At 34.7% G+C, this 15,393-nt stretch overlaps 1 protein-coding gene across 1 annotated transcript in view; it reads left to right on the top strand.

The window, feature by feature from the left end:
• The first annotated feature begins 7,818 nt into the window (after window positions 1–7,818).
• The window catches only part of LOC149210666 (uncharacterized), a 99,234-nt gene continuing 91,659 nt past the window's right edge, over window positions 7,819–15,393 (top strand). Inside the window, exon 1 of the mRNA XM_089396760.1 lies at window positions 7,819–8,269. Within this exon, the coding sequence (XP_089252886.1) occupies window positions 8,066–8,269 (204 nt within the window). The 5' untranslated portion in view covers window positions 7,819–8,065. The remainder of the gene's footprint in view (window positions 8,270–15,393) is intronic.

Raw genomic sequence — 15,393 nt, 5'->3', positions numbered from 1 at the left:
TTAAAAATATAATTAATTAATATTGTCTATGTTAACACATATTTAAACTTTAATATATATTTTTATTTTTTATATATTTATGTGTATTTTTATGTATATATAATTAAATTTATTAATATATGTTTTTAATATAATAATAAGTAATTTTAAATTAAAAATATGGAGAAAAAAACTATAATTTTTGAAAATGGAAATAATAGAAAAAAAGAAAATAAATCAAAATAAAAAGAAAATAAAACAAAAAATTAGTAACTGTTAAACACACATGGGAGCAAGAACAATATGAAAGATAAAACATGCAAGTACAATTTTTATTGACAAATGATATACATTTATAGTACATTATGTGACCATTGGGTTTCACATCCCAAGGTCTCTTGGACTACTTTGTCTATTCAGCTTCCACACTAACCCATTGAGGATTAGGTGTCCAACATTCCCCCCCTTAATCCGAAGGGTTATGTATGAGTCCAAGAAGAGAGTTGTAATACAAAATGTGAAAAAATGCATGGCAGCACTAGGCTGAATGTGCTCTCTGAAATGTTGGTATAAAGGGTGGTGGTTTAAGGATGACCACCAACACTAGAACGCTTAGTGCAGTTCCCGGAACTCTTCCAAAACTGGCAAAAAGCTGAAGTCTTCTGCTAGAGGAAGTGCTCCTATTGTTTTAAAGAGGGAAACCTTCAACCAATAAAGGGAGGTCTCACCCCGCATAAAAGGGAGAACTTCAACCTGAAAAGGGAAGTCTCAACCTGTGATGGTTTAAGGATGACCAACACCTCTAGAATGCTTAATGCAATTCCTCGAACTCTTCCAAAACTGGCAAGAAGCTGGAGTCTTGTGCTAGAGGAAGTGTTCTCAATTCTATTCCCGGAATTCTTCCGAAACCGGCAAGAAGCTGAAGTCTTCTGCTAGAGGAAGTGTCCCAGATTGCCAACTGAAGGCATGTTCAGGGGCATCTTTGCTTCTGGCTACAACTCTGAATTTGGTATGGTAGGTTGTGGCTCAGGCTCGCTTGATGTGACTTTGAAGCTTGTAGATGACCATCATTTCCCCCCTGTTAGATACAAGGTGAGATGATGGGGAAAACTCGACTGCAAGAATGTTCAATACTCTAGAACAAGTTCTGACATGTGTTTGGAATATCTTATTGGCTGTTGATGCCCATTGCCAAGAAGCGATCCATCCAAGATGAATCTTTGTTCTTGCAGGACGTTTGTTTCTGAAGCATCTGTGTGAAGAATGGTTGGTTTTATAACAGTGCTTACATTGATGAAGATCAAAACAGTGATCTTTCAAATGGCCAACTCGGTCACAGTGTTGGAATTTCACAATCTGTTGTTGTTGTTGTTATATAAGAGGGGAAAAGTCTGGAACAGCTGAAGCTGAACTGTCATGAGGAGCAGGTGAACTGTCATGAACGAATCCAGCACTCTGAAACTGAATGGGCTTTGAGTAGTCTGGAATATGAAAGGACAAGTCCTTGTCATATCCAAGACTAGTTCTGTGCTTGTTGTGGACAAGCTGTTCCCAAGGTCTGATGATGGGCTTGGGAAGTGCAGACTGAGTTTCTGCATCTGCATGTACAACTGCTGCTTTATTGGGTAGTAAATCTGAATGAACTATAACATTATTGACTTGCTGCTGATGGGTTGCAGTCTCAACGTTCTGAACAGAAACAGGTTCAGAATGATGTCTATTTTGATGTAGCTCTTCTTGCTGTAGCTGTGATTCAAGCTGCAAAAAATTGATCTTTTCCTGTGCATTATATAGGCATGTTTGAATTTCTGAGAGAGATCCTTTGCTGATTTGTAATGTGTCATCAACAGTAGATTGTATAAGAGTTTTCATGAACTCTAATACTTCACTGATTCTGGCCATTTTTTCTTCAATGTCAGATTTACACCTTAAAAACTGATCACAACTACTACTCAATGCAGAAAAGTAATACCCGCTCACAGTATAGAGTAATATCCTTTATAAATGTCAGCAAATGATCAGTGTGCAACCAGCAAGCACTAATTACAATCCATTACATAAAAAATGAGAGTTTACTCATGACCAGCAATATGTTCTAACAATACCACTGACTAAACTTTTCTCCATAAAATATTACAATCAGCCCACCAAACTCTTTATGTAGCAGTCGAATCAAGGAATCAATGCACTATAATGAGATTTAAATACAATGCCACACTGGGGCAGCAGCAACTGCAAACTTGCTTGGATCCTTCAAGTACTCCTTCACTTTCAAATCAGAAATGATGGCTATCAAAACTTCAATAATTATAACACCATGTCATGGGCAGGACTTGAATGCTCATATGCTTTGACTGGGGTACGAATCAATATTCTCTGATCTTGCCACTTTCTGGCAATGAAGATAAGCAATGAGAGTATATTCCAGCAAGGACTTTCAGACCAAAATGCTGCTCCAACACTTGCTCAGGTCATAGGCATTGGAATGAATCTTTAGCATGCTGAAATAGTAGTGATAGACCTCCTTACATGTCCAAATACTTAGCAAACTGTATAGTGCTTGTCATATATACCATAGCATGACCTTTCAAGAGCCTTCCAACTATGCACAGTTTCAAGAAAACCTCCAGGAGATTAGAGAATACTCGACCCTGCTTCAAATGTATATGCAGCCAATTATTAAGGAGATTTGACTCTTTGACAGTGATAAAATCTGCCCACAAAGGACAACTCGAACACAAACTGATAGAACTTGATTTGAAGATGCTTTGAAACCAACTTTTCCTCTTTGGATAAGCTACAACCAACTCAACCTCTTGAAATAGGCTCCTCTTTGTCTAGACAGCTGTAAATATATTTATTGAGTTTTACTCCAAATTGAGATGCACAGTGAGAGTATAATGCCTCCAAAAACTTCTCAATCAGCAATATGATATATTCAATGATTTCACCATTAAATTAAATCACTGCTGAGCACATTACATCAGTCTCTGGGAGTAATTTACTCACTGGAAACAACACAGAAGATACTAGCCATTTTTTTTTTATGCTCACCATAAAACATGTATCGGCCTTGAAAATTAATTAACTCAGGTGTATACAATATATACCACATATATAAAAATAAACAATATCCTTCAGAGGAACATGGCTCATATGGGCGCACTTACTATTCCAACTCACTTAGCTCCAACGTTTGCGTTTTGAAAGCAGGCACAAACACTGCAAATCCCACAGGTCGTATTTCTTTTTAAACGCCCACCAAAAATTGTGTTGATTGATGACCCATGTTGTGCAGTTTGGAATTCAAGCCGGGGCTCAAAGTATCAACCAATGAATTGAATTCATGCATTTGTGATATTTGGTCATCACTTCACCACATTTGTGGCCTTCAAAGCTTTCACTATAATAATAAGGCGCTATGAGGAGACGTGAGATTCAAAATTCATATGAGAATCAAGCATGATAGTTGATGGGAAAACCAACAGTCGTTAAGGCAAGGTGACTTCAATGGACAGGACTCACTGCTTCATATAGGTCAAACTATTTTTATATGACCCTTTCAATATGCCTTTCTTTTCCAATCCTACACGACCTCTTTGCTTCAAAACTATAATGTTATTATACTCCCAGGAGCAGGTTCAATCCACGCAAAGTTCAAATCAGGGTCTCAGATAATTGTCTATTGTTGTTACGAATGCCATAATGGATGTCGTTAAGGCAATCTTAAAGTTGAGGCCAACTCCACAGTAGCAAATCCCAACAATATAAAATGACAGCTTGCACGGAGCAGACAATAATCAGAATGAATAGAATACTAATCGTTCCCACTATGGTATCCTGCTCTCGCATTATAATACCTTCTCTCGTGGGAATTTGGTCCTTTCAAAGAGTAGGAGCAAGACGATGGCGAGAATTAATGACATGGATTCTCAAGGGGTGGATAGTCCTTCGCCCTCCTCAGCCATTGATTTTCTCACTCTTTGTCAGCGCCATGATGGTAAATATGGACCGGAGCCGAGGAGTGAAATCGGGAGTAGATTTACAGTGGTTACAACACAACATATGGTATATATATTACCACGCAACACCAGTCACGATGGAGGGGACTGTAGCCAATAGTACAGATCGACTGTGCATTGGCCGACTATGCGGTGAGACTGGTAATCTTTGGAAAAATGTACCGAGGGGAGGATACAATATTAATCTCTGGCACAGTAATATATTAAAAATATGTGGAGCCTTCACGTCACTGGGTTAGAGATAAATATAAATGTCGTTGGCTTCTATGCCTGGATTGAGACTCAGAGTAGAAGTTGTCGTTTCTCATAATACTACTCATAGATGTTATGAAATACCACTGTGGATTCCCTGTCCATCATGGGTGCACACAGGAAATGGATTTCTATATTGACAGAAAGGTGGATATGGTAGGAAACGTAACAGTGTAGAAATGGAACAAAACATGTGTAATGGGTGAAACGAAGTCGCATCTCTTCATTGTGGACAACGCTAAAATTACCATGTCAGGACAACGTTTCTTTTATGAAACGTTTATGAACAGTCAGGATAGCCAGAGAGCGCAGGTAATGCAAGGGTCAGGACTGTAAAAGATAGACAGGTGCAGCGTATACAACGCTAGAGGTCAGGTGACGGTTTAATGCTAGGCGCAGGTCTTATAAATGGAATATGGCAGAACAAAAAACCTTCATAGACAGACCTTCAGGCAGATAGAGAGCAGAGATGTCAGTCAGCAGCAGATTTCAGGCAAAAAATTCTCAGGAGGTAGCGCATGCAGTGTCAGGAGCAACTAATTATATGGAGGAGCAACCACCAGCAACAGTATTAACAGGTTGCAGCTAAAATTTAGCTGAAGAAATATTCATGAATTTCATGGCAGAAATAAACTGCACAAAAAGGCCATAAAACAAATGGCTCAAATTAATTATGCAGGGCAGGAATACGCCTGCTCTGATACCATGTTAAACACACATGGGAGCAAGAACAATATGAAAGATAAAACATGCAAGTACAATTTTTATTGACAAATGATATACATTTATAGTACATTATGTGACCATTGGGTTTCACATCCCAAGATCTCTTGGACTACTTTGTCTATTCAACTTCCACACTAACCCATTGAGGATTAGGTGTCCAACAGTAACTAATAGAAATAGAAGTTACTAAAAAGCTCATAATAAGAACCTAACCAATCACCGTACAAATAAATACATTTAAATAGTAAGAAAAAATGAATTCCCAATGTTAAACTATGGATAAGTAGCATATATTTTTAGTCAAAGGAAAATTAATACATAGTCAAAAAAAATTGAATGCCTAATACCATGTCTATAGGTATAATAATGAAGAAAATCATAAAATAATTAAATATATAAAAAAATTCTTCTTCTGATTTCATTTTTTTTCATTTAAATTATTTTAAAATAATTATATAAAAATTTCACTAAATTTAAATAAAATAAATAACACAAAATTTATAAAATTTCTTTAAAAAATAAAATTGTTTTTAGTTATTTATTTACTAACTTTCAATTAATTCTCAATTTTTCATAGTCCTCCACTTGCTAAAAAGTGGTATCATATATGTATCCTGTTTGTATATATTAAATCTTGGGATTGAACCTCTGAGGATATGTATCCTTTTTGTTATATTAAATTGTTCCATGATCATGTTTTTTGCTTGGTGAATAAGGGATCTTGGGATGGATCCTATGATAAATCTTGCTTTAAAAAGAAGAACCTTGTTTTTTGCATGGGCTACATTGAGATAGGTATGAGTTAACTATGAAACAAAAGCTGGCTCTTATGATTGATGTGCAGAGAGACTAATTCACATAATCCATTTGGGATTTGGACCCATAGCTAACATAACAATAGGGAACATAAAAATAACATAAAAAATATTAAAAATTTAGAAGTTCACTTAAACAAAAAAAAATAGTGGGAATTAGCCCACTTATTTGATTCCAATGAAGTAAGTGTAAACATGGGTCAAGACTTGGATACCATGTTGGGGTTTATCATTATACCAGATCCCATAGGCTTTAGTAAACCTAGAAACCTTTACCATTTCTCACAATGAGTGATTAGTCCCATATTTCTAGAGTGACAATTAGGTCATTGAATTAATTATGAATAAGATAATGTGACAACTACTCCAAAACACACACACATATATATCCATTGTGGTAAGGATTTAGATTGATTTTCACTATTCATATATATTTTAGATATGTCTTCCTTATGCTTTAAAATCTTTTTTATTTGTCTTGTAATTTGTTGAGTTTTGTTTTGATGGTTTTATAGAGACATTTGCATTGTTTCTTATTAAGATGACCGAATAATATATATATAGATAAAGAGACCTTCACCTATTTGAAACAAAGGCCATTACTTGGAAAAATGCCTAAAAAATGGTTTAACTTTTTACGCTAAAGTTAAAATCTCTCTTATTTGTAGTTGGTTTTTTACACTAAGAGAAATGAATTTATAAGGAAGACAACTACTTGGAAACATGCCTAAAAATTGGTTTGACTTTTTGACACTAAAATTAGAATTGCCCATTAATCTTGACACTAAATTAAAATAAATTTATACATGTTAAGAAATCAACTACTTGAAAAGATGGAAACATTTGAAAAATGGTTATAGTACAAATTATATTATTAGAACACATTTTTTGATAATGCATTGGAATCTTTGGGTGTCTTCTTGTACACCCACCTGGAATTAGAGATTCAATAATTTAAATTACTTGCCATAGGTTTAGACAATGAAAAGCTTAAATAAATAGTTTGAGGCAATGGTCACTATCTCACATCTCAAACATGAATATCTGCATCTTTATATTTTACTCCATAATTATAATTGGTTTATTGGTTTTCTTCTTATTTTCACCTTCTTTTGACACTCAAGCTATGACTCATTGCAATTTCACTAATAAATTTATTTTTCTAAGAATGTTGTAAATTTGCACACTTTTAAACAGAACAAATAACAATATTAATATACATTAACACGTTGTAATTTTGTCAAGTTTCACTAGCACAATCTGTTGAGGATGGGCTCTTATCAACCCTCAAGGGGGTGGTTGTGCCTGTGCTAGCGCGAGGAGACATGCTAAAAAATTCAGTTAGCTAAAAATTGGTGTGCAATCCCTGGACAACTTTCACTGCCTAAATATCTATGAATGATAACTCCTTAAACTACAAGTCAAACTTGAAATATCACAAACAACTTTACAAACAAAAATATGATTTTAAAATAAAAATTAATTTAAAATTAATAATTTTTGTTAAATTTAAAAGTAAAAAGGGAAAGTTTTGAATCCCGTACCATTATTCATTTTTGTTAAATTTAAAAGTGAAATATATGAACATATTGTGTTCCACTAAATTCCAGGCATCGTGCACGTTATGTCGGATGAAACTTTTATGTTTGTTGTTTTAATCATCAAACTTGGTGGATACAGTTTGTCTATATGACATATAGAATCTCTTGTGTGAATACAGCTCCACGAAACGTTATCGGTAGTCGGTGACGTGATATTCTTTCACTCAGTGGAATACAGCCTCTCGAGAAGCTCTAGGAAACGTTATCGGTAGTAGGTAATGTGATATTCCTTCATCTCAGTCAGCAGTTGGTAAGCCTTAAATAAGTACAGTTGGTTGATATGACATATACAGTCAGCAGTTGGTAAGCCTTAAATAAGTACAGTTGGTTGATATGACATATACAGTCAGCAGTTGGTAAGCCTTAAATAAGTACAGTTGGTTGATATGACATATACGAATCTCTTGTGTGAATACAGCTCCACGAAACGTTATCGGTAGTCGGTGACGTGATATTCTTTCACTAGAAGCTCTCCTCTCAATAAGGAATACAGCTAAAGCTATATTGGAGTCTGGAAGTCACACATTATGGAGTGCCCCCTGGAACTAATAGGTTGAAAATCTCAAGTCCCTGACTGGCTGTATAACGAGTTGAAGTGAGTGTCTGGAGTCATCTTTCATCATTTTTTCAGAGTTCCCCTCGTTCCTGCGTTGTCAATAATTTATCAACCATGACTGGAACAAAAAACCGCTTTTCTTCTCTTTTTCGTGGATCTGCAAAACCTGATTCGGCCGCTTCTACTTCCAGCCCTCAAAAGCTACCGGATCATGCTAAGAGTATAAGAGAAGCAGCTGAAGCAGTTGATGAAGAAAGGGTTGATGCCGATTTAGATGCCCTTCTCGACTACATATCGCGGCTTTCAGATTTTATCAAGGTCCATCTCTATCTTCATTATTGATGCTCTCTTTTAATTATACAATTCATATAGAATTAGATTTGTTTTTTATAACATTGGTATAGATCTAGAATAGATCTGGTTTTCTTCTGTTTGTTGGTTGGTTTTTGATTATTTATTTTTATTTTTATTTTGTGTTTGTTGGTTGGTTTTTGATTATTTATTTTTATTTTTATTTTTATTTTGTGTGAATAAGTAATTTTTTCATGTTTCAGTTGTATTTTTTTATTTAGAAGAGTTTCTTCTTATTTTGTTTCCTAAATTTATGTGTGATGGAGATATTTTTTCAACTAACAAATAAATTGTGTGTTCTTTAAAATATACTTTTCATATATTTATTTATAATATTATTTGATTAATGTAAATATAGATTTTTTTGAAAATTTAACTCCAGTATTGGGATGAGGAAGCTTGGCCCATCCAGAAATGAGGGAAACAAGAGAGGAATTGCCAGCACGGCTAAAAATTGCTTGAATCTAGGCAAAAAAATTTCAAAAAATTTTGTAGTGACAGTATTTGAACCGTGTTTTTGATGGTGGAAATAGATTCAGCACCATCAAAAACGTCTAGGACACCTAAAATTTTGACGTTTCACAACTATATCTTGGATTTACAAAAATCCAATTTCCAATTTCCATAACTTTCGGGGCAATTCGTCAGGCCAGTTAGACTACTGCCAATGTATTTGTTTTGAGAATATTAATAAGCAGAGAAGTGCTCTACCTACCTTTGCAGTGATCTAGATCTAGTTGCAGGGCGCATCGAGGAGAGACACGACCATATGGAGAAGACTCTTTGTTGAAATGTGTGACGACAGGAGCTGTGAAGCGTCGAGGATGCAGCCACTAGTCATTTTGAGTATCTCACCTGTTTTGAGGGTAAGAGTAGAGGAGCGGTGGCCTGTGGTTGGTGCGTGCGAGAGAAGCTATGTAATCATGGGAAGACTCTGTTCGCAGTTGTTTGGAGGCTCTGCAGAACAGATGTTGAGATCCACAGTGCTGATTCATTCTCCTGCATGAATCTTTGAAAGCTAAACCAACGTTCTTGAATCGAGCCTATGACGAATCCAATATTGGGTTGGTGTTTGTTGTTAGAGCCTGTGGTTGTGTTTTGCAACCTGGATCAGCCAACGGTGGAGAGCTGATTGGTCCGTGCTGCCCGGATCTATGAAACAGAATCGTGGATGAGCCCGGATCTACCATGGATCAGCAAAGGAAGGGGCATACTGCTTCCACGGCCGCTGGCAGATATGTTTACAAAGCGAGCATGCTGGGCTAGGCTAAGGTAATCGCCAAAGAAATGGCGCCCAAGGCCCGTGTTGCCTTTTACAAGGTCTGCTGGTCGTCAGGTTGCTTTGATTCCGACATACTCTCAGCGCTCGACGGTGTTGATGTTATTTCGTTGTCTGTCGGAGGAAGCGTTGTTCCTTATTTTCTGGACAGCATTGCCATTGGCACCTTAGGTGCTGTGCAGAGGGGTGTTTGTTTTTGCATCGGCGGGAAACAACGGCCCCGGGGATGGGACGGTGACTAACGTTGCTCCCTGGATAACCACGGTGGACGCCGGCACTATGGATCGTAGCCTTCCTGCTGACATTGTCCTGGGCAACGGGAGTGTCAATGTATAGCGGAAAGGGATTGGCCCCGGGACGACAGTTTCCTCTGGTGTATGCAGGTGATGCGGGTCCTGCAGCGCCTAACGAGCCATATATAGGGTATTAAATGCCCTTGAAGATGCACGGGACATAGCCCGCTAACACACGAATTGCCTTTTTTTTATTTAGTGGCGAATTTTGCAATTCGTGTGTTAACGGGTTATGTCCCGTGCATCTCCAAGCCGAGAGAATGGATGGGAAGGAGTTTCAACTCTTGCGGACCTCTTTGAGCAAGCACGCAAAAGACATACACAAATGCGCTTACTCGGAACCCGAAAGTTTAATAATATTGTTAAATTCTAGTGAAAGAGAAATAACAATTCTAGATTATTTTACTTTAAACATTTTTTATATACAAATTTAATTTAAACCGTGATTAATTTTGTTTGATAATTGGAGATTTTGATAAAAGTTTTTAATGATTTTTGTTTTAATGTATAAGAATTTTTCGGAAGAAATTACATTGAAGATTTTGGTCAATGCCTTTCGAACTAACAGATCTAGGAAGAGGGTTAAATAGATCAACAAGTCAACGTAATAGCTAGATTTGTGTTTTATTTAATTGAAATTTTTAATTAGAAAATTTGCTAGAATATTTGATAATTTATGTTTATTTAAAAAGATAGAATTTTAGACAATAATTTTTCTAAAAAATATTTAAAATTTAAAATATTAAAGATTTTTTTTTTAAGAGAAAAGATTCTTTATTATAATATTAATTAAATTTAATGAATTGCTTCTTTATTATTAAGTAAAAATAATAAAGAAAATCATATAACAAATAAATATGTAAAAAAATTCTTCTTCTAGTCTCATTTTTTTCATTTAAATTATGTTAAAATAATTTAAAAATTATAAAACAGTTATATTAAAATTTCATTGAATTTAAATAAAATAAATAACACAAAATTTATAAAATTTCTTAAAAAAAAAATATTTTTATTTATTAATTTACTAAATATCAGTTTCTCAACTTTCCAAGTATCCCTCTTGTATTGTGTATACTAAATTGTTTCATGATCTTGTCTTTTGGTTGGTGAAGAATGGATGGAATTGACACACTTTCCCTGCTAAGCTGGCTTAAAAAAAAGAATTTTGTTTTTTGCATTGGCAACATTGGGATAGGTATGAGTTAACTATTAAACAAAAATTGGCTCTTATAATTGATGTGCAGAGAGATCAATTTACACAATTTATTTGGGATTTGGACCCACAGCTAACATAACAATAATTGTTGTAGATACCTCAGAATAAACGAAAATTTAGTAAACATTATATATATTGAAGATGTTTTCCCTTCCACCAATTTTTTTTTGTTTAAGTAAACTTCTAAATTTTTATTATTTTTATGTTCCCATGGTGGGAATTAGCTCAAGAAGTGCAAACTTGGCCAAGGCTCAAATACCATGTTGGGGTTTGTCATTATAGCAGATCCCATAGGCTTTAGTAAACTTGGAAACCCTTACCATTTCCCACAATGAGCTATTAATCCCATATTTCTAGAGTAGATATTAAGTCATGTAATTAATTTTGAATAAAATATTGCAACAATTACTCATATATATATATATATATATATATAGAGGTAAGGATTTATATTGGTTTATCATAGCTATTTCAGATCTGAATTTCTCTAATTTGTGTTGTGTTTTGTTTTGATGGTTTTTATAGAGAGATTTGTGTTTTGTTTGGATTAAGACCTAATAAACATATATATATATATATATTTGAAACAAAGGCAATTATTTGGAAAAATGTTTAAAAAATGGTTTGAATTTTTTACACTAAAGTTAAAATACCTTTATTTTCTAATTGGTTTTGTACAAGTTAAAATGAATTTATACAGAAGTCAACTAAATGAAAACATGCCTAAATATTGGTTTGATTTTTTGACACTAAAATTAAAATTTCTTATTTATTTTTAACACTGAATTAAAATGAATTTATACATGTTAAAGAAAAACTTTGAAACCCTTACCATTTCCCACAGTGAGCTATTAGTATCATATTTCTAGAGTGGGTATTAAGTCATGTAATTAATTCTGAATAAAATATTGTGACAATTACTCATATCTATCTATCTATCTATCTATAACACAAATCTCTCCATAAAAACCATCAAAATAAAACACAACACAAATAAGAGAAATTCTGATCTGAAATAGATATGATAAACCAATATAAATATAGGTAAGGATTTATATGGTTTATCATATCTATTTCAGATCTGAATTTCTCTGATTTGTGTTGTGTTTTATTTGGAGAGGTTTGTGTTTTTTTTATTAAGATGACTTTTTATATATATATCTTCACCTTTTTGAAACAAAGGCAATTATTTGGAAAAATGTCTAAAAAATGATTGGTTTTTTACAAGTTAAAATGAATTTATACAGAAGTTGACTAAATGAAAACATGCCTAAATATTGGTTTGACATTTTGACATTTTGACACTAAAATTAAAATTTCTTATTTATTTTTGACACTGAACTAAAATGAATTTAAGAAATCAACTACTTGAAAAAATAGAAATATTTGAAAAATGGTTATAGTACAAATTCGATTATTAGATAATAGTTCATTTTTTAAGCAACAAAGGAACTTAGTTTTTCTCTTCAATTTTCTCTCTTAGTAGAAATTTTATTAGTTTATCTCTTCAATTTCCTCTCTTAGTAGAAATTTTCTGATTATGCACTGGAATCTTTGGGTGTCTTCTTGTACACCTGCATGACATTAGAGCAAATCCACATGCCCCTTCTATTCCTTCTACATTAGAGCAAATCCACATGCCCCTTCTATTCCTTCTATGTATCTTTGCACTTTTAAGGACAATTGCTAGTTAATAATTTTTTTTTAATTTAGTGGTTTAGCCTTTGAATTTGACCTAGCATAGATTTTTTTAAGATTTTGAAATGTATTTGAGGGTGAATAAAAATTCTGAAAGGTTAAAAGTGAAAAGTACAAAAATTTAACCTTAAATTTGAGATTCAATAACTTAGATTACTTGTCATAGGTTTAGACATGAAAAGCTTAAATAAATAGTTTCACCAATAAGCCTTCTTCTACAAAGCAAACTACTGCTCATTGCAATTTCACTAATAAATCTATTTTTCTGCAATCATATTTCACTATAGGTAAATTTGCACAGTTTTAAACAAAATAAATAATAATATTAATATACATTAACATGTTGTGATTTTGTCAAGTGTTACTAGCACAATTTTGGACTTCTTATCAAACCTCAGGGGGGTGGCTGTGCTCTCTGCTAGGCGGATGAGACATGCTAAAAAAAATGAGTCAATCAAAGGTTGATGTGCAACCCTGGCTGACTTTGACCCCTTAGGATGGACTTCTTATCAAACCTCGGGGGGTTGGTTGTGCTCTTTGCTAGGCCAATGATACATGCTAAAAACATTGAGTCAACTAGGGGTCGGTGTGCAATCCCCGGTGACTTTGACCCCTTAAATGCCTCTAGATGGCAACTCCTCAAATCATAGGTCAAGCCTCGAGGATCACAGGCAACTTGACAAACAAAAATATGATTTTAAAATAAAAACAAATGATAATGTTAATATATTTTAGCATGTTATGATTTTAAAATTAATACATTTTTGTTAAAAATTAAAAGTGAAAGTTTTGAAACCAATCCAATTATACATTTTTGTTAAATTTGAAATTGAAACTTTTGAATCAAGTTCAATTATTTAAATTGATAGTTATTTTCCACTTCTAACTAAAAAATAGCATTTTTACTCAACACAAGTAATTAGAAAAGTATCATTTTAAATGCTCTATATTTAATATATAAGACTATTTTAATATGAAGTGTAAAAATAAATGATTAGTTTAATGGGGTTGCAAATTTGCCAGGAAAATAATGGCAATTATGTTAGAGTAAAATTTGGTGATTTTTTTTTGAAATTCACGTTAAATGTTAAGATTTAATATTTTAAGTTCTCCATCCATGAGTTTTTGTTGGTGATGAATCTATTTCCACCATAAAAAATAAGATTCAAACACCCCTGCGATCAAAATTAAAAAAAAATTAATTAATTACAGGGACTCTTTAATGAAATGTGTGACGAGAGAATTTGTGAAGCATCGAGGATGCAACCATTAGGCATTTTGAGTATTTCACCTGTTTTGAGGGTGAAAGCAGAGGAGTGATGGCCTATGAATGGCGTGTGTGAGAGAAGTTATGTAATCATGCGAAGAATCTGTTCGCAGTTGTTTGGAGGCTCTGCAAAACAGATGTTGAGATCCACAGTGTTGATTCATTTTCCTGCATGAACCTTTGAAAGCTGAAACGAACGTTCTTGAATCGAGCCTATGATGAATCCAATATTGGGTCGGTGTTTGTTGTTGGAGCCTGTGGTTGTGTTTTTCAACCTGGATTAGCCAACAATGGAGAGCTAATTGCGCTGTGCTGCTGGGATCTATGAAGCAGAATCGTGGATGAGCCTGGATCAGTGTCGATCTACTAAGGATCAGCAAAGGAAGGCGCATATTGCTTCCATGGCTGCTCGCAGATATGTTTACAAAGCGAGCATGCTGGGCTACGCTAAGGGAATCGCCGAAGGAATGGCGCGCAAGGTCCGTATTACCGTTTACAAGGTCTATTGGTTGTCGGGTTGCTTTGATTTCGACATACTCTCAGTGCTCGATAAGGCTTTAAATGACGATCTTGATGTTATTTCGTTGTCTGGCGGAGGAAGCGTTGTTCCTTATTTTCTGGACAACATTGCCATTGGCACCTTCGGTGTTGTGCAGAGGGGAGTGTTTGTTTCTGCATCGACGGGAAACAACGACCCCAGAGATGGGACGATGACTAACATTGCTCCCTGGATAACCACGATGGGCACCGACACTATGGATTGTAGCTTTCCAGCTGACATTGTGCTGGGTGACGGGAGTGTCAAGCCGGGTGTGCCAATGTATAGCGGAAAGGGATTGGCCCCGAGACGACAGTTTCCTCTGGTGTATGCAGGTGATGTGGGTCGAGCTGAGAGCATGGATGGGAATGAGAGTCAACTCTTGCAGACCTCTTTGAGAAAGCATGTAAAAGACATGCACAAATGTGCTTACTCGGAACCCGAAAGCTGATTAGTAGAGAAATGAAAGTCAGTGAAGATAGCAGGAATTTTGAAAAGCTACATTTTGGAGATTATGAGTGGTTAAGTGATGGGAAAGCACTCGAGCGTGTTTGTAACTTTTCATGAGGTTTGGTAGAACTTTTTCATCGAAAGAAGGAGAGAGTCGTCTGCAGGTTTTTGGATTCAACAAATTGTTGACTATGTGTGAGCTTAGTGTGTTTTGGGCAATAGGCCACTCGTTTCTTTAGTAGCCATTGTTTTTCACTAAATGAATTTTCTTTATGATGAAAGTAATTTTGGAATTAAAATATCTATATATATATATTTATTTATTTATTTTGAGATTAGCCACTTCAGTA

The sequence above is a fragment of the Pinus tabuliformis genome, chromosome 1_2, assembly GCF_031772625.1.
Source record: "Pinus tabuliformis cultivar Carrire ecotype Pingquan chromosome 1_2, CPIR1, whole genome shotgun sequence".
In the NCBI taxonomy this organism is placed as follows: Eukaryota; Viridiplantae; Streptophyta; class Pinopsida; order Pinales; family Pinaceae; genus Pinus; species Pinus tabuliformis.
This window is presented reverse-complemented; position numbering and strand designations above follow the sequence as displayed.